The 20,122-nt window shown below is 37.7% G+C and overlaps 3 protein-coding genes across 4 annotated transcripts; 2 read left to right on the forward strand and 1 right to left on the reverse strand.

Moving 5' to 3' along the window:
* Window positions 1–3,453: 3,453 nt before the first annotated feature.
* Window positions 3,454–8,163, reverse strand: LOC132975544 (large ribosomal subunit protein mL63-like). Of its 2 annotated transcripts, none has more exons than XM_061040176.1 (2): window positions 8,010–8,163; window positions 3,454–4,023 (listed from the first exon to the last, which is right to left on the reverse strand). In XM_061040176.1, exon 2 carries the CDS (start codon window positions 4,006–4,008, stop codon window positions 3,697–3,699), a length of 312 nt encoding a protein of 103 aa, XP_060896159.1. In that variant the 5' UTR covers window positions 4,009–4,023; window positions 8,010–8,163; the 3' UTR covers window positions 3,454–3,696. The 2 variants fall into 2 exon arrangements, with proteins under 2 accessions (XP_060896159.1, XP_060896160.1); XM_061040177.1 differs by lacking the exon at window positions 8,010–8,163 and adding an exon at window positions 4,884–5,483.
* A 1,053-nt stretch (window positions 8,164–9,216) lies between these two features.
* On the forward strand, window positions 9,217–16,522 carry LOC132975546 (cytochrome P450 3A30-like). The gene is made up of 13 exons (XM_061040179.1): window positions 9,217–9,376; window positions 9,472–9,565; window positions 10,181–10,233; window positions 10,930–11,029; window positions 11,525–11,638; window positions 11,755–11,840; window positions 12,539–12,681; window positions 12,772–12,896; window positions 13,309–13,393; window positions 15,028–15,188; window positions 15,277–15,503; window positions 15,987–16,149; window positions 16,235–16,522. Exons 1-13 carry the CDS (start codon window positions 9,300–9,302, stop codon window positions 16,307–16,309), a joined length of 1,503 nt encoding a protein of 500 aa, XP_060896162.1. The 5' UTR covers window positions 9,217–9,299; the 3' UTR covers window positions 16,310–16,522.
* LOC132975552 (cytochrome P450 3A19-like) lies at window positions 16,471–19,332 on the forward strand. Its single transcript, XM_061040185.1, has 3 exons — window positions 16,471–17,157; window positions 18,205–18,367; window positions 18,446–19,332. The coding sequence occupies exons 1-3, from the start codon at window positions 16,994–16,996 to the stop codon at window positions 18,698–18,700; spliced, it is 582 nt and encodes a 193-aa protein (XP_060896168.1). The 5' UTR covers window positions 16,471–16,993; the 3' UTR covers window positions 18,701–19,332.
* The last annotated feature ends 790 nt before the right edge of the window (window positions 19,333–20,122 follow it).

Below are 20,122 nucleotides of genomic sequence, written 5' to 3' on the forward strand. Positions count from 1 at the left end.
GGTTTATGTAATCTGTGGTAAGAATGCACCTGACGATACTGTACACTCCTGCAGGGAACTGGAGCTTCGCATTAGAAAGTCAGAAAATGATAATTGGCTACTAAATGTATGGGCAATGCGAGATTTAAAAACCAACACTGATTCCCCCCCGCAGCGTAGCTCAATTAAAAACAACTTTTTTTAATGTTCGTAAAGTGAGAGTTCTTTTTTATATATATATATATATATATCGTTAATAAGTTGGCCGGCTTGAGTAGACAGATTTGGTTGCAATGTCTACATTTTCAAATTTAATCATGATAATAAATCTCATCCTTACCGTTCGACCGTCTGACAATATTCTCCAAAAAAGTATTCTGAGGGGCCACTAGTCCCCTCCGGCCCCCCGCCATCCTTCTTCTTCGCGCTCAGGCGTTTGCAGGGGAGTCTTTCCTCCTTGGTCTGCTGCTGGTATTCATGGTCTCTTCGGCTCTGCACCGCTGCGTGGATTTCTGTGCGAAGGGCTGTGTGTCTCCTCAGCCCTGTGCGGTGCGGTGCGTTGGCGCCTCTTCAGTGAGACACTCACCTCATCATCCACGAGACGAAAACAACGCCTGAGCTAACCGCACAGGAGGGGCCGCGACTCTGCTGCTCCACATGGACCCCTGACAGGAGCTGGAGCGCCACCTGCCGGATAAAACCATGTTCTAACTCTCCAATGACAAAACTGAGCTCTGTTAATCGTTACTGCACTTCATACAGCTTTCTTGAGGGAACTGAAAGAAAACAAGATTTGGAACATTTGGATTTAGCCTGACGGTATTGAAGTTTGTCCCAATGGTGCTTAGCAGGCGAGCTATGCCCATAACCTGACTTTTATTATATTATCATACCTTAACAATTTATCATTGCCATCAGATCACTGTTTTTTATTTCATTGACTAAATGAACTAGTTTCAAGAGAACACAGAAATCAAAACCTTGAATATAAAAAAAAGTTTTCTGTTTATCTCGAGGACCTCGGGCTTCTGAATACCAGTAGGCTTAAATGTAACAGCAGACAGCCTTTGTTTGATCAAGCTGACAGTAGGTGCCTGATGCTACCTGCACAGGCCACCAAAGCAAATGTCAGTTCCTACTTTTACTCTTCCACGAATACATGTAGAACAATCTACATCAACAAAAATACAGAGTGGCTGGTGATGTGAAGAAATGTTCACAATTGGCAAGATTAAGTGAAAATGGGGAACAGCTGTACAAGCAAACTGGAGGTTGTAATGCTGCTGATTATCAGCACAGCTGTGATTATCTTCTGGCCCTGTCCTGCCTCCTTCTGCCAAACATTCTTCCTTCAGGAGATTTTATACATCCCTCCTTGTGCCACAGCCGTGATGATATTCTGTGGCCTTCCCTATTCTTCAAAACTTATAGGCAGCTCTGACTACTGTATTTAGTTTACAATGTTGAGGTTTGCTACTTCTCTAGAGTTGTTGACTTTTCATACATCTGCACCGTTACATTTATTTTACAGGTTTATATTGTCTCTACAGTTTTACAAAATACATCACATGAGCTAAGCCTATTAAAGGCATCTAAAAAGAATAAGCCTGAGATTTCCAACCTTTCTGGCCTGTGATAGGATAGGAAATGTTAGCAATTTCCCCTGGCTTCATTTACAAAGTGCAGGCCTCACACAGGTGGAATTGTCCAATATTTCTCAAGGATAGACAAGGAGTGTAGTATTTGTGTTTTATTCTTTCATTCTCAGTTTGTCATCTCATTGATGGGGACCCACCACAAATCTAGTAGATACTACAACGCCTTTGCTCCAATACAGCAGTGCTGCTCACAAATTGTGATATAAAGATGATATCTGAAATTTGATAAAACAAATTAGTCAGGACCATTAATCTTCAAAGCTACTTCAAAAATATGATTTTAATTTGAGATAGCAAATAACACTTTGTGATGTAAATATTGTTTACATATGAGTCTCTTTGTTGTTGAAGACAAGGTCCTCTTTAATTTCAGAAGTTATTTTGGTTATGTATCAGGCTGAAAATGGGAAAATGGTATTCTAATTTATTTGATTAGTTAAGAATGGTTCCTGCAGTTGACCTTGAAGTGGTCTGGTTAGTTGGTTTTGTGTGGATTAAACGCTTAGTCAGGTTCAAAAAGTGAGGGCCCCGTAGGAGCTGAAAATCTGAGCCATGTGGATTTTTTTCCATCCTAATCCTGTTCAATTAGCTTTGGGCCATGCAGTGCCCACACTAAGACGGGCCTTAAATAAAGCCTCTGGTGCCCACATTTCCATCACACTACAAAGACAGTCAGCATGATGGTCAGTGTGGACCACTGTTTCTCGTTGGGTTAACCAGTTACGCAGGTGTAAATCAGACTGGATGGCTACCATGGTAACCAGCAGGTCTCTGTGAGCTGCAGGGAAGTGCTAGCTGAATATTGCTGCCTTTTGCTCAACCAATTAAAAACAGATACAAATATTAATGCAACAGGTGAGGCTTATGTTTAAGATGTTATAATAAAATTCATAGATGTTACAAAAGTTTACTAATGCCATTCATAAATAAAATCTAAATGTCCCCCTGCACTTTCAGTCATAATACTAAATGATGAAATGTTTATGTTTCTAGAAGCTGATTAACCCTTGATAGGGAGGGGTCAAAGTGTCTACAATATAAAAAAAAATATATATATATATTTAGAAGATGAGGATTGCTGCCTCAGTGTTTGCTTTGTATTTTATGGTGTAAGTGCTTTCCAGGTTTTTAATTACCATGCCTGATAAGTCCTTATAAGGAGAGGATTTTAACGACCGCTTGCCAGATATTTATTAGTATCTGAATGATAAGGGTTATGAAACAGGCAATACATGTTATCTGATGTCATTGATAACAGTATATAGCATTTGAGGGTCAAAGTCCGAAAAATTTCCTTTTTCCGTCTCCAGAGTTCCATAATCTCAATAAACTAGCAACTGACTAAGAGGTTGCATAATGTAAGCGATAAGCACAAATCTTTTACTTAACAAAAACACATGACTCCCCTCTACGGTTACACATTAGACAAAATGAACCAAGTGAGAAGATGTTAATGAAATGTATTCTAATGTTGTCCTTCCTGGTTTTCTTAACCTCAAAGTTATTAAGGATTAAACACTTCAGCTTCCAATACAGTTATGCTCTACCGTTTGATACACAGTATGTTAAAACACTAGATTGCATGCTGGTGTTTCACAGAGAAAATATCCCCCCCTCCCAAATCTATGAAAATGACATAACTTTGCCCAAAACTCCCTGGACAGATTTATAATTCCACCATTTTCTTCCTGGAATAATCTTTAGCAGTTCATATAATTAGAGATTTTCTAAAGTAATGGGGAGCGTGGGTTTCTGGGTTACACTTGAAAGTGTATTTTGTTAATGATTGTAAAATAAGAGCCCATGGATCATAAAACATTTTTAAGCCGTTTTTATCCAAATAAGCAGCACTCAGTGTGGAGCAGTTACAGTCCTGTTGCAGTGTTTATAGACTGATAACAAACACTTCACAGATTTGTTTTATGGAGTAAAAGTGATCTATTCTTGACTTTGTTGACAACTTGTCATTGTCCTTCTTCACACTTTTAAACATAATGAAACATCACAAATTCACACAATATCTCATTCTAAAGACAGTCTTTGCACATCTCTGCTCACATTAACTTGACCACGTCTTTGTGATGTTGAGATGACTCAGGTGGTCTGTCAAGCTCTTGTGTTCGGGGAAATTTGCAAACTTGGTCTCCTTAATTTTTAGCCAGTTCTGGGCTCTGCGCTCCGCTGCGTGGCAGTACTCCTGCTCCGGGGTCATGTACGGCCGGCTGATCCAGTATTCATTCTCAGCCTCGCGCTCCAGATGCTTCAGCATGTTGCGTTTCATCTGCCATGTGATTGGTCGCGGGCGTCTGTACTTCCCGATCCACTGCTTTCCGGGGATGCCTTTCTTCAACAACGCTAGGGTGAGGAACATCGTGGAAGATTATTTCTGAAAAGAAAGCCCAGTTACAAAAAAGGTCTGTGAGTTGTAATATCAAGCAGAAAAAGAATAAAGATGCCCACAGATGACCACAGCTCTGAGAAGAGATCCCATCAGTCAATTACAGTAGAAAACACCTGTGTTGATGGATCTTTAAGAAACCTTCATGTCTTTAAAATGAGCAAAATGTAAAATAAATCAAAATAAATAACGTCACAATGCGCTGGCTTACTTTTTTCTATTGTTGATTCTGATTTTAAAAAAGTTGACTCACAAGCTGCTCCCCCTTTTATGAGTTTTGTGTCGTATATTAAACTGCTCAGTTTTAAAATTACCATGTGAAAACTAACAGAATAACTGAACATAAATATTCACCGGAAAGCAGGAATTAAGTGTTGGTTGCTCAAAATTTCTTGGAGGAGCACCCAGAGACCCCTCCTCCTATTACCTGTGCCTCACTATGTTTATATGAACCATTAGAGGTGATAAAAAAAAATGTTCTATGTAAAAATCGAGATTCTTATCTTCTGAGATTTTAAATCGATTCACAACTTCCAAAAATCTTTTTTTTTTTTTTTTTTGCTAATCAGTCACTACCTGCTAAGTGCTTTAACTCAGTTAAACGCCAAATGGAGCAGCAAGAAATTCAGCGAGTCTCATATGACTGGAGTAGATCCTGAAGAATGTACTAATTCAAAAATAGACTTTGAATCCATGGATCAATGAATCCAGAATCGTTTTGAACCGAAAAATTGTTTCTGAAATGAATCGTGACCCCAAGAATTGAAATCGAATTGTGAGACACCCAAAGACTCCTAGCCCCATGTACTGGAAACCTGATAAGTGATAAAACCTGATATGATACTTACAGCCAACGTTGCCCATCTAGAAACTTTTACCAGCCCAACCATTCTCCTTTGCAATAATTCACTAACTGTTAAGAATTGGTTAAGCTCACTGAAAAAATATATAGATTTTATAAATATTAGTGTATATGATAAAATAGTAGTCAGTGGCATTGGAATTTGCCAGAAGCCATCCCTTGTTGGGCTTTAACAGACATACAATTTCTCCTGGACCCCCCTAGCTGGACACTTTTTGCACCTTGTAGCTACTCTGTCTGTGGAAAGCCATGCAATGAAAGACACAGAAACCCAGTCTGTCAGCTTGATGATGTGAGGATAGCAGGTGCCATTCCAAACAACATTAGAATAATACAATTAAAATCACACGTGATACCAAAGATTAACATAAAATCATGATCTCTTCGCATTCACTTAGCCACGCTTACGTGACTATTGTGTTTCCCTTTAATACTGCGATCAATAGAGAGGAATTGGACCCATCTGTTAATCAGTGTGTCATATAAGTCTATACTCCTTCTCTGTTTTGGAAGTCACATTAACGCAGGTGAGATAGCATACATAAGTTAAAATACGTTACATGCTAGTAGAGTATAATAAATAGACTGAAATGAATAAGAAGAAGAAAATAACTGAAAACATCTCAGTCACATGAGTCTCTACTTCCTGAGCCTTGAGAAATTGTTGACCTTTATCAACACTGATGACTCAAGGATTGTGAAGATTTTACAGCAGTGCATGACAATGACATCAACCACCCCCCCCCCCCCCCCCCAGGGTCACATGGGTTAATGTGCAAAATGTCAAAACCGTAAACGTTATTTACAGCAGTTTGGTCAAATGTAAGCCTATTTGATAGATTGTGTTTTCTTGTGACTTTAAAAAAAAAAGTTGTTTGTCTATAGGCCAACCATAGACTGTAAATATTAAGAATCAACCATAGACTGTAAATATGTAAATATTAAGAGTCAACCATAGACTGTAAATATTAAGAGTCAACCATAGACTGTAAATATTAAGAATCAACCATAGACTGTAAATATTAAGAGTCAACCATAGACTGTAAATATTAAGAGTCAACCATAGACTGTAAATATGTAAATATTAAGAGTCAACCATAGACTGTGAATATTAAGAGTCAACCATAGACTGTAAATATTAAGAGTCAACCATAGACTGTAAATATGTAAATATTAAGAGTCAACCATAGACTGTAAATATTAAGAGTCAACCATAGGCTGTAAATATTAAGAGTCAACCATAGACTGTGAATATTAAGAGTCAACCATAGACTGTAAATATTAAGAGTCAACCATAGACTGTGAATATGTAAATATTAAGAGTCAACCATAGACTGTGAATATTAAGAGTCAACCATAGACTGTGAATATTAAGAGTCAACCATAGACTGTAAATATTAAGAGTCAACCATAGACTGTGAATATGTAAATATTAAGAGTCAACCATAGACTGTGAATATTAAGAGTCAACCATAGACTGTAAATATTAAGAGTCAACCATAGACTGTAAATATGTAAATATTAAGAGTCAACCATAGACTGTGAATATTAAGAGTCAACCATAGACTGTAAATATGTAAATATTAAGAGTCAACCATAGACTGTAAATATTAAGAGTCAACCATAGACTGTGAATATTAAGAGTCAACCATAGACTGTAAATATTAAGAGTCAACCATAGACTGTGAATATTAAGAGTCAACCATAGACTGTAAATATTAAGAGTCAACCATAGACTGTAAATATGTAAATATTAAGAGTCAACCATAGACTGTGAATATTAAGAGTCAACCATAGACTGTAAATATGTAAATATTAAGAGTAACCATAGACTGTAAATATTAAGAGTCAACCATAGACTGTAAATATGTAAATATTAAGAGTCAACCATAGACTGTGAATATGTAAATATTAAGAGTCAACCATAGACTGTAAATATGTAAATATTAAGAGTCAACCATAGACTGTGAATATTAAGAGTCAACCATAGACTGTGAATATGTAAATATTAAGAGTCAACCATAGACTGTAAATATTAAGAGTCAACCATAGACTGTGAATATTAAGAGTCAACCATAGACTGTGAATATGTAAATATTAAGAGTCAACCATAGACTGTGAATATGTAAATATTAAGAGTCAACCATAGACTGTAAATATTAAGAGTCAACCATAGACTGTGAATATTAAGAGTCAACCATAGACTGTGAATATGTAAATATTAAGAGTCAACCATAGACTGTAAATATTAAGAGTCAACCATAGACTGTAAATATTAAGAGTCAACCATAGACTGTGAATATTAAGAGTCAACCATAGACTGTGAATATGTAAATATTAAGAGTCAACCATAGACTGTAAATATTAAGAGTCAACCATAGACTGTGAATATTAAGAGTCAACCATAGACTGTGAATATGTAAATATTAAGAGTCAACCATAGACTGTAAATATTAAGAGTCAACCATAGACTGTGAATATTAAGAGTCAACCATATCACTCTTAATGAACTTTGTTTACAGCTATGAAAGAAGAAGCTTTAAAACAAAATCACACTTTCAGTCTAGGGATATCTGGCTCCTTTATTGGAGACCATAAAGGAGGATGATTATTGGATTATGTTCACCAGGGGGTTAAAAACACAATTCTTAATAAATAATTCAGTTTCTCGATGTCTGACTGATGTTTAATCAGCCCTTTACCCTTTCAAGCTAAACAATCATCCAAGCGTTCAACACAGTTTCCATTTAAGTAAAGCAACAAAAGGTTGAGCAGCTTGCTGTGACGTATGGCTGTGACGTATGGCTGTGACGCGTTCAATTGCCCTAAAACGTGAACACCAAGATGACCTTAGCTCAACTTTAAGAAAAGGTGTGGGTTAATTCTAAGATAATTGTCTCAATACACGAACTCATTAACATAAATGCGGACCAGTGACATGAGAACTTAAAAAATGACCCAAAGATGTGACATTGTGTGCTAATCTCTGTTAGCTGACATAACAAGGTGAGCCGAGCTGCAGCCTAACGTCACGGACAAGGGCAGCTTGAATTTAGTATTATTTGATACTCGAACAAGACAAACATTTAAATGCATCGTATGTGTACCTTACCCCGCTTTCTATCACTGGCAAATATGATTCACTTTCCGAAAACAAGCAGTAAAAACACTGTTTAAAGACTTGGGCAATGTGGGATGAAGCGGTGAAGTCAGTGTTTCCTTATTATCTACGGTGTCGGGGAAGGATCATACTTGTTCCTCCCCTTCCTTATATCTATTTAAGATATAGAGTATGCATTACCGCCCCCTCTGGACTGGAGTGTGGGTCAGACACCTAAAACCTAAATGTGAATACCGCTTCTATCCCCACTATATTATTTGACATCATTTTAAGGTGACTGTTGCAGAAACTGTCTCTTGTCTATACCTGGAGCAACTCACAAATACAAGTTTCACTGTTTCCTGAAGATCTCAATGATTACATCTCCCCGTTGCACATGTATTTATTAGTCTACTTTAACTGTGCAGACCTGTAGCATATGCTGATCAAAACTTCTTGACATGATGTCCTCTTCCTTTTCCTTCTGTTGATTTCCCTCATTTCACATACTTTCCTTTGAATACTGTAGTTTTGCCTGCCCTTTTTCCCCCCTTTATCCCACTCTTTCTGCCATTTCTTTTCATTTCAAGACTTTTGAACACAAAAAAAGAATCCCTCCATTCCCCCTCAAACCCCCACACAGGACTACCTCACTGGACTGTAAAATGCAATATAACATACATCACAAACGTGTAATATATTTATCTGTATAGTAATTTTATACATAGCTTTTGTTTTTATATCTATTTATATCTGCACCTTATGTTTCTATGTAAATACTTGCTGCTGTTTTTATCCTGCACTACAACGAACCAAATGCAACGAAATGTCGTTCTTATTTGCACCGTAAAGTACAAGTTTGAATGACAATAAAGAAAGTCTAAGTCTAAGTCATTTCTGACTTTATTAGCTGTAGCCTATCACTATCCATTAAGGAATAAACACGGACTTCTGGAGACATTTTTAAAACGTGAAAAGCTGTTTCAATTATTTTTCAAACATTTTGCTCTTGACTTGATGCATTCAATAGCCAAAATAACTTAAAAATGCTGTAATGGTCTGGTAAAGTCAAGTTTGGGTCCTCGGTGCTTGACTGTAAGTATTGTCAACTCTGGTCTACATAAACAGCAGCCACTGGTCCTTTCTGTGGCCTATTACATAACCACTGTTCATTTCCTGGACTCTCTTTGAGCTCCTCCCTTTGACATTTTCTTGTTGTTTACCGATACACTTCTTCAGTTTTCATGTGACCTAGTTCGCGGATCCATCTCTCCCTTCCCTCGGCTGACACTGACAGGCAAAATGTTTCTCTTTTTCTTGACTTTGTTTTCACCAACCACTTGGACTTTGCTGGCAGTGTTTTTTACCCTACTAATGCTGTGAGTAATAACTGTCAACTTGTGTTGTTGACAATTTCGTTTTTTTGACGCTGGCGGTAAATCGTAACAAGTAAAAATGTTTCATTTTATCACAGGTATGGCATTTGGCCATTTAAGTTCTTCAAAAAAATGGGAATACCCGGACCAAGACCAATGCCTTTTATTGGAACAATGCATAACTTGAGAAAGGTAGGAAGACTAACTAAAGTTCGTGGATATGTAAGGACTGGACCGATGGGACAAATTAAATTGAAACATAACCCAACCTGATGCTATTTCCACTAAACAGGAAACGCCTACAATCATAACAGGCATATTTGAATGCAAAAAACATCAAATCATACTGTCCCACTTTAGGAAACATGTTTCCTAAAGTGGGACAAAGGAAATTTTAATTTAAAATAACAATTATAGAATTTATTTAAAACATAATATAATATTTTTTGATGAACAAGCATATTATAAAAACATCCAGATAAAAAAAGTAGGATTGTTTTATTTATAAGAAATGTATATCCTTAACATTAAGTTTGTCTGAGCAGTATGTCCCTGACCTTTGGGTGGTCTTCATGCTGTGTACTTCATTTTTTAAGCTTGTATCATTCTAATCTATGATTGGACATTTGAGAAGTCGTGTTATTTTGATCACATGACATCACAACTTGTGTTAACCCTCAGTTTTATTGACCTACACCCACTCGAGCTTAGGTGTCCCACATTAGGCAGTGTCCCACAGTTGGCTAATTCACCCTACATATCGTAACCTTTAACAACTTTCAACACATTTTATGACATTTCTTGCAGGGTCTTGTTGCTTTTGATCGTGAGTGCCAAACCAAATACGGGGACGTGTGGGGGTGAGTTGTAATTTAGTATTTAAAGGTTTAGAGTTAGATCTTCAAGTGATATCGGTGTTGGGAGAAAAACTCTGATCTCGTGAGGTCATGACCACCATGACAAGATAAGAGGTATGGTACCCAGTATGTGCATCCTGTTCTGGATGTTAGGATACTCAAGGAAGTGTCAATAAAGTTGTTCTGACTACGCTACTCGGTGTGTGTGCTGCATATCAATACAATCACAAGTCAAGCAGCCCTCTGTCCTTTTACCTTTCTCTACCCTCTTTATATCATTTAAAATCTCTTATAGTCACGATGGTGTAGATTCCTACTGACTATACATTTTACAAGATAATGTACACCTGCAACCTTTTTCAAAGTAGAAAGTTAAGATAATAACTTTCCAAATGTATTCTCTTTGGTTCATTGGTTATTTAAATGAATTAATGAAAACAGACTCAGTATAAGGGGTGGTAAAGAGGAGCCTATGAAACAAATAGCTCGAAGTGTAGGACTTATGTTGCAATACCTCGATAGTTCCTGTATCTCCGTGAAAAGAAGTGCTTGAGTTTGAAGTATTTAGGCTACAGGCTTTATTTTTTTCAGTGATCTTAAAATTAGACTAGTTGTTTATTTTTAGTACACATTTAATTACGGATTTCAGCTTGCCTAGATGTTTAAAAATAAATCTTGTTTATTCTTTTTTTTTTTCAGATTGTATGATGGACGTACACCGACGTTAGTAGTGTCAGACCCTGAGATCATAAAAACTGTGTTGGTCAAGGAGTGCTACTCAACTTTTACCAACCGCAGGGTGAGAAAATTCTCTTTTTGTACAATTTGTAAACCAAACTGCCATTCTTCACTGTTCCTAAAGTGACTTAAGAGAACGCACGTAATCGAGAAGTAAAACCAATCAGTGGCTTTATTAAACATGTGCCTGCACTGGTCATGCTGAAAACCACCTGGGCCTATAAATACAATTAAATGTAAAATAATGTCCTTATATACAATTCAAATATTTGTTTTCTTTTGTCCAATGAATCACTATTTATACAAACAATTTAAACCATCATTATGACTGTGTTACCATGTAGGAAATTAGGCTTTTATTGAACCTGCTATATCTTATCTAGTGTATGTAGAGCCTAAAAAAGGGGGTTCATCATGTATTTTAAAACTAGCTGGAAGAGCAAAGAAAGTTCAGTTCATGCAGAGTTTGATGATTCAGCACTGAGCAGACAATTTCAGGTCTGAGAAAGAGAAATGATGCATCATTCAGTGTATTAAACTCCAAAGATTTTCACAGGACAATACAGTGGCAGGACCTTTAGATGATGCAGTAACAACTGTCAAAGACGAAAGGTGGAAAAGAATTCGGAGCTCTTTATCACCATGCTTCACCAGTGGAAGACTGAAACAGGTTAGTCTCATATCTAACAACTTCTGCTATCTCTGTTTTATGACCTAGTCCCATGTCTATGACTCATTGATATGTTAAGTTCATTGTCAGTGTTACACAACTCTTCTGTTTCAAAGGTTTTTCACATCGTTGCTCGTTATGCAGACCGACTTGTTGAAAAACTTGGAAAAAACAATTTGGATGAGCCAGTCAACATTAAACAGTATGTTAATCATTATTTATTATTTCATTTTAATTTGTGTATGGACATGTACAATTGGAGACATAACACAAATGACAGCGTGTATAGCCAAAGCTAATTTGCAATTCCCCTCCCTATTAAAAGCTTAAATATGCATGAAGCTCAACCATAAATACACAAGAAGCTGTAAAAAAGACAAACTACAGAATAACTATGAAGAGTAACAACAGATATACACACTTAGCTAGACCATAGAGACTGTACAATACAAGATAAAACCTATCCTAAAAGTCTCGTTTAAATTTCAGACTGGAATCTCTCTTTGAGGCTAGCATGTTTTACTTCCAAAAACTGCTCAAAATGCAGACTATTGTTCTTGTTTTAACTCATTATTTTTATTGAGGACTGAACCCTTGAATGACAAGAAATTGACAAAGTGTTCGTTAAATATTGAGTTGTTGCCTTGAGTTCTTAATGTTGGTTTTTCCAATTACCAAAATGACAGCTGTGTTGAAACTGACAGTCCAGTTCTTCAGTATACATATGCAGGATATGGCAGTGTCATCAGCATATAACATAACCTGAAAATCTGAAATTTTGGCTTATGTGTTGTATACAAGTTTAATATTAAGGTGTTTGTCAGCGAGACATTGAACGTGGTAGCATTTAATCCATGACATGTCCTAAAAGAACACTCTCTCTCTATTTTTCTTTTCTAGATTCATGGCACCTTACAGTTTGGACGTTATTACCAGTGTGTCTTTCGGTGTTGAGGCAGACTCCATAAACAATCCAGATGACCCACTTGTTGTTCATCTCAAAAAGATTATGAACTTTACATTTTGGCCATTATTTGTATTAAGTATGTATTTCAGAGACAATTTGATTATTTGAGCATCTTGGCACCACTATGATGATAAGTTTGTTTAACAACCCTGTGGTCTTTTTTCAGTGGTATTTCCCTTTGGTGCCCGTCTGTTGAAACTCCTAGATATTGACTTTATGCCCAGACCCAGTGTTGATTATTTCTACAACATCATCAAGAAATTGAAACACCAGCATCAGTCTGAAAAATCAGTAAGTCTTCCATAATGTGTTAAGAAAAAATTGCAGAGAATTATAGGGATTTCTTGACATTTTTGGAAATGTGCTTATTAAAGTTGGGCTTATTAACATGGGGGTTAACTGTGACTGACTTGCTTTCGGAGCAAGCCTCAAATGGCCATTTGAGGAACTGCCGTTTTTGGCAATTTTGTTATTGGTTTTATCATAAAGCTTAGCACTGCAAGTAGCATTGAATGGGCCTCCACACCTTTATTGATGTCTGGATGTTACGCTACACTGAGGAACCATCAGTCTTGCTGATTTTGATATGGATATGTTTGACCTTCTTTTCCGTATTTTAATTAATATGACCTTATACATTTAGTGTCAATGTGTTTTCGTTGTAATTTTTATTTAATGTTGAACGTTTTCTGTGCTGCTCTAGCTCCAAGCAGACTTCCTGCAGGTGATGATTCAAAACGAGATTCCAGATTCAGAGACAAAAAATGAACAAGAGCAGCCAAGTAAAGGTATGTCTTTACAACTTTAAATGTATCTGCTGATCTTTGGAGCTGAAATGGTAAATTGATTTTCCATTGGCAGAAAATGTTTTGGCAACTTATCTGAAGTACTATAAATCATCAAGGTCGCTTTGTTTGTCGCAAAAGGGTCAAAAACTATCGGTTTTTAATCCTCAAATTCAAGATATTGCTGTTTTTCTCTGTTTTATATCATATTAAATTGAATACAGTATATCTGTGCTTTAGGTTATTATCTGATTTGAAACATATCCTTTAACACAGTGGTTCTCAACTGGTGGGTCGGGACCCAAAAAGGGATCTCGGAGCCATTTTCAGTGGGTCAATTGACTGGAAAAAAAAGTGTTAAAAGCCGTTTTCACATTGTGCACTTTCAGGAGGACTGCTTCTTCTTGTTTCTTTAGACTCCTAAGTGGAGCATAGGGCAGCAACCACACCCCTCCAACGGATTCGGTTTTTGAGCAGTTTTCTTCAGCTGGGCCCATGTTTGTCCGGTTTTCTTGGCTTCACTCTCGACTGATCTTCTCCAAGTCTGTCTTGGCCTCCCCACTTTCCTTTCCCCTGTGGATTCCAGTCCAGTGCCTGCCTTGTGATGTTGACTGTTGCTTTTCATAAAGTGTGTCCAATCCACACCCACTTTCTCTTCAGCACATCCTGGCTAATAGGCTTCTGGTCTGTTCTCTCCCACAGATTGTTGTAAGTTATCCTGTCAGGCCATCTGATGTGTCTTAGGCACCTGTTGGAGTTTGTTGGTCACTCTCCATGTCTCAGATCCATATAAGAGGACTGCCTTGACGTTGGTATTGACAGGAGGGGGTGCAGGGGGTCTCCCGAGGTAAAAAGTGACATAAAAAAACAACGTGGAAGTAGCAGACGAAACAACAGAGTCCACTATACATGCAAGAATGAGAATATTTGCCTTTATATCAATGCTATGTGTAATCAAACAGAATCACAACATCAGCAGAAGAGTGCAGAAGAACATACTGGAGAACAGAAAACATAATGCAGCAGTTTAATTACTTGCATGGAAATCGTAGTGGTCGCGTGTATACACTCTATGCACCGTGCAGCAGTCACAGTATATAAATGTCACTTCCCCCCCTCCCGTTGGCTAGAGGTGAATTCTCCGGAGAATATCCTGTGGTGTTCTGACATCAGCTCACTCTGACTTGCTGCGGAAAAAATATTAGGGGTCTGTCAGGAGAAACTCCGGGTGAAGTCCAAGCTGTTTGCGTTCACACATACAGTTTTTCAGGAGTTTTCTGAAAGTATGAAAGCCCTAAAAAGTCTATGAAACATGCTGGTTTTGTTCCTTGTCTTTATTCTGTCATGTTTCGTACCATCTGAGGTCCAAACTGCACTATTTTCCATTCAATAAATCTGATTGGTTGAAAAAAAGATCCGAAATTTGGGTCACGATTTTCATGAGGGATTTGGTTGTCAGTCTTTAGGCTAGAACCGCTGCTTTAGCTAATTCAGCTCTGGCTTTATACATCTGTATTTTACCTTAAGAGCAAATGCACTGTTTCTGTTTGAAGAAAAATTAAATGTCAGAATGGCTTTGGAACATAGTTTTCTAGCTGTTGATGTTTGCTAACATTTTGCTGTATTTTGTTTTATAGGTTTGACCGAACACGAGATACTTTCCCAGGCTTTCATCTTCATCTTTGGTGGCTATGAAACCACCAGTGCCACTCTCAGTTACATCCTTTACAACCTGGCCATCAACCCTGATGCCATGCAGACCTTGCAGGAAGAAATTGATACCAACTTACCAAAAGATGTAACGTCATGGTCATGTGATTCATTGCCAATTTATAAATAGCTCAAACAATGTTTGTTTGATGGCTCCTTATACTTTGTCCCTCCAGGCTCCCATATCTTACGAGGATCTGACCAATCTAGAGTACCTGGACCATGTTATTAATGAGTCAATGCGATTGATTCCTACTGCACCACGGCTTGAGAGGATGTGTAAAAAAGCTGTCCAGGTCCACGGCCTCAACATCCCTGAAGGAACCCTTATTGGGATTCCTGTGAACATTCTACACATGGACCCACGATTTTGGACTTCACCTGAGAAGTTCAGACCAGAGAGGTAAGTGTATGATAAGCTGTCATTCTTCACATTAATGAACTCCTTTAAACAGTGTTAAAAGAGACAAATTGGGATAATGGTTAATTCTAAAATGTAACAAAATAGAAAGCCAGGACTACACTTTTGTAAAAGTATTCAAGTTTTGAACATTCTTTCAAAAATCACTTACCTTTCGTTCTTATTTGGAAACTTAATGCTAAACATTTTTTTTATTTCACTCTGAATTTAAGTGTTCACATTTTGGTATATTCTCCTATTGAACACCTTTACTCTGTAATCACAATAAAACACATTTGTTCTATAAATGTTGTGGAAAACTTAGTATTATAAGTTGTTTAGATCTTATTTGAAATAAGATATTAAGAACTTTTGTGTATGATGTTTCTTTTCTGTCACACACTTGTTTAAACATGAATCTCTCTGGATCTCTCAGTGGTGACTTCATGATCTTTCGAGCCTCTCTGTTTGTGTGTGTGTTTGCAGGTTCAGTAAAGACAGCGGTGAGGAAGTGAACCCATATGCATTCATGCCGTTTGGGCTCGGTCCTCGTAATTGCGTCGGGATGCGTTACGCCATCCTCACTATGAAGTTGGTTATTGTCCGTCTCCTGCAGAGTTACTCTTTGGAAACATGCAAAGACACCATGGTAAGAGTTTATTCACATGTGCATTCAGACTGTCATTTAACGTTGTCTTTTTATCTCTCTTATATAACTTACTTTCTTCCTTTAGATTCCTTTGGAGTTTGACTGGAAGTTTCAGCCATTAAAGCCAATAAAGCTCAGTTTTGTCCCCAGACAACAGTAGTTCAAGACAGAGCATCTCCAAACATACCAATACTTCTGAGTTCCTGTTAAACTCAAAACACAGTATGGATAGTTTTTCTTTGTTTACTATCAAATGTAACTTTCTTATTCCATGTTTCTTTAATAAATTAAAGTTGATGGATCCATGCCAATGCACAATACCTGCATCACTGTGATTTCACAAAGTTTTTCTGTCCAACAAGTTTCCAATAAATGGTTTGTCTAATAATTGAGTAGGTTGCTGTTACATGTTCAATTACCATGTAATGGAAAAACAAAATTGAGCTTAGATTGATTTACTTTGAGGAAATGTGATTCCATTAGGAGAGTATTGTCCCTATACATTCACAAGTAAAACACTGTATGTCGTTAAGAAGTCAGAGAATAGAAGAGAAACAAACCCAGTCTGTCAGCTTGATGTTGTGAGCAGTTGCAATTCTAAACTGCATTAAAAATGTAAAAAATAATCCAAAAATAAAATAATATTCTTTATGCATTCACCTGGTCACCCTTTCTGACCTACTGTATCCTTTTATTACTGCAATCAATCAGAGAGGACCTTGACCCATCTGTTAATCAGTGCATTGTACTTTAGTCTGTACTCCTCCTTTTTCACCTTCTGGCTCCCATATCATATGATGATCTGACCAATCTAGAGTACCTGGACCATGTTATTAATGAGTCAATGCGCTTGTTTACTAATGTACCACGGCTTAATAGGATGTGTAAAACACCTGTCCAGGTCCACGGCCTCAACATCCCTGAAGGAACCATTGTTGCGATTCCTCTGAACATTGTACACATGCACCCACGATTTTGGAGTTCACCTGAGAAGTTCAGACCAGAGAGGTAAGTGTATGATAAGCCGAGACACCCAGAGGGAGGACGCTAGATGCCTACCAAAAACAATATTAAGAGTTTAAACTCATTTGAAAGTTGCACATTTACCCATTATTTTAAACATGTTTACAAAAGTAGTTCAATATCAAATAAACCATGTCATCAAGTATAATGAAACTAAAGTAAATGTGTAAAAAAAACATTTAAAATGTAAGTTTGCACATGACAGCAACAATATAGGTGTCTGCTGCTCTTTAAAGATGAACACACCTGTGTGACTATGAATTCCACTCAGTGCTTCAGTCTATACATGAGAATCACTTGTATTCTGCCTCTAGCTTTTCTTACAATAATCACCAGGCCTATTTAAAATGAAGTCATGGTTTTTAGGCTGTTTTATTCTTTTTTTGTTACCAGAGTCTGCACTACATTATGTGCATTAGACACCTTCCAGGATAGTGGGGGTCCCAAGTCTCTGGCACGCCTCTGGCAAAGTTTGGGAACCCCTGTGATAAGCTGCCCTTCTTCACATTAATGAACAAATTAAAACTGTGTTAAAAGAGACACAATGGGGGGCGCTGGTGGCGCAGTAGTTAGTGTGCGCACCCCATGTATGGAGGCTGTAGTCTTCCAAGCGGGCAGCCCGGGTTCAAATCCAGCCTGCGGCTCCTTTCCTGCATGTCATTCCCCACTCTCTCTCCCTGATTTCTGATTCTATCCACTGTCCTATCTCTCCATCAAAGGCAGAAAAAGCCAAATAAATCTTAGAGAAGAGACACAATGGGATAATGGCAACAAGTTTGTATACTGACTCAAAGAATAACAGAAATATATTTTCAAAGCTTTCATCTATTATTTGTAAAAGCTACTGATCAAAGCAGACCAAAAAAGTCAAGAGGACATGAGCAGGAGGTCGTCTGTCTCTCCTGGATCAAGTATTCAAGTTGCTCTTCTTTGATACTGTGTGGTACAGTCTGGAACAGTACACTTTGTTTTTGTCCCCTGAGGGTCATTTGTCACGATCTTTCGAGCCTCTCTGTTTGTGTGTGTTTGCAGGTTCAGTAAAGACAGCGGTGAGGAAGTGAACCCATATGCATTCATGCCGGTTGGGCTCGGTCCTCGTAATTGCGTCGGGATGCGTTATGCCATCCTCACTCTGAAGTTGGTTCTTGTCCGTCTCCTGCAGAGTTACTCTTTGGAAACATGCAAAGACACCATGGTAAGAGTTTATTCACATGTGCATTCAGACTGTCATTTAAAGTTGTCTCTCTGATAAAACTGACTTTTCTTCCTTTAGATTCCTTTGGAGTTTGACTGGAAGTTTCAGCCATCAAAGCCAATAAGCTCAGTTTTGTCCCCAGACAACAGTAGTTCAAGACAGAGCATCTCCAAACATACCAATACTTCTGAGTTCCTGTCAAACTCAAAACACAGTATGGATGTTTTATTTTCTTTGTTTACAATCAAATTAAGATTAAGATTTACTTTTATTGATCCCTGCAAGGGGAAATTTCAGTTTTTACACTCTGTAAGTCATGCAACACACACATAGGCTGAAATATACACACACGGCACAAACAGGATCCTATGGACATGCACTAATAGAGAGATGTCAGAGTGACGGAGCTGCCCACAGCGGGGCGCTCCTGGGCTGATGGTGGGGAGGGGGTTTGGTGCCCTCCCTCCTGTTTCCAACCCAAGTCCCTACAGACTGAGCTACTGCCGCCCCCAAAATATTACAATGTTACAATTCACTTAGCAGACGCTTTTATCCAAAGCGACGTACATCAAAGAGTAAGTACTAATCCATTCATACACCGCCACCGAAGCAGCGGGAGCAATCATTAAATGTCTTGCCCAAGGACATATTGGACATGTTGCTCAACGATCGAACCCTCAACCTTCCGGTTGAGAGATGACGACTCTACTAACTGAGCCACAGCCGCCAAATGTTACTTTCTTATTCTAATGTTGTTTCTTTTGATAATACAGTAGGTCTGTATGATTTTCCTTAAAGCAGTTAGTGATAAACTTTGAGTGTCTTTTATGATAAATGAAAGTTGATGGATCCATGACAACGCACAATACCTGTGTAAGAAAATAGCATACCGGACTCCTTCAAGATTCAGTCATAATAAATCTGACATTTGCAAGAAAATGTACAATAAACGGATACAAACACTGGATTTGTTTGAACACATCTTGAATTTACTTTGCTTTTCTTCCTTGGTTTTGAATTTTCTAGCATTGTGACAGGCGTTATATCTTGAATTTGAAATAAGCATTATAACTTGAATAACCCAATATACTGTCAACTGTAACCAACCCCAGTGATGATTGTCACTCTATCGTTGATGTGCATTTGTCTCCCTCTAGTGGCTGACCTGTTTCCTTTGAAAATAGTCTCAACTGAATTAAGTCTCTAGCATAACTGATTAATATATATATTTAACAATAAAGACAAAGAATAGGAGTCGAGGGTTTTTATACTTTTCTTAATGAACTTTACAACAGCATATAAATCAGCTCCACTCCTCTGAAGACTCTGTGAAGTACTCATGTGTTACTGGAGACCATAAAAAAGCCTAGAGGAGGATAAGTAGGGGTAGCAGTATGCTGAATAAGTATTCAATAAGTTGTTCACATGGGAGACTGTTCTTCGTCAGGTGTGTTCATGTGCTCTTATTGTGGAAAAATATAGACACCGAAAAAAAAAGATTTCTTATAGGCTACTGTGGTGCTCAAAGAGTCTCTTTTTGTTGGTGTTCAAATTTTGCTCCAGAGTTGATGCTGCACGAATAGGCTGCATAGCCAAAATCTAAATCTAAAATGATGTAACGATCTTGTAAACGTTTGCAATACAAAAGTATGTCTAGAGTTCAAGTTGGGTCCTCGGTATTTGAAGTTTCACCCAGTTAGATAATTTGTATTACATAACAATTTCCTGTAGTCTGTGAGCCCCTCCCACTGAAGG

The sequence above is a fragment of the Labrus mixtus genome, chromosome 6 (assembly GCF_963584025.1).
Source record: "Labrus mixtus chromosome 6, fLabMix1.1, whole genome shotgun sequence".
Lineage (NCBI taxonomy): Eukaryota > Metazoa > Chordata > Actinopteri > Labriformes > Labridae > Labrus > Labrus mixtus.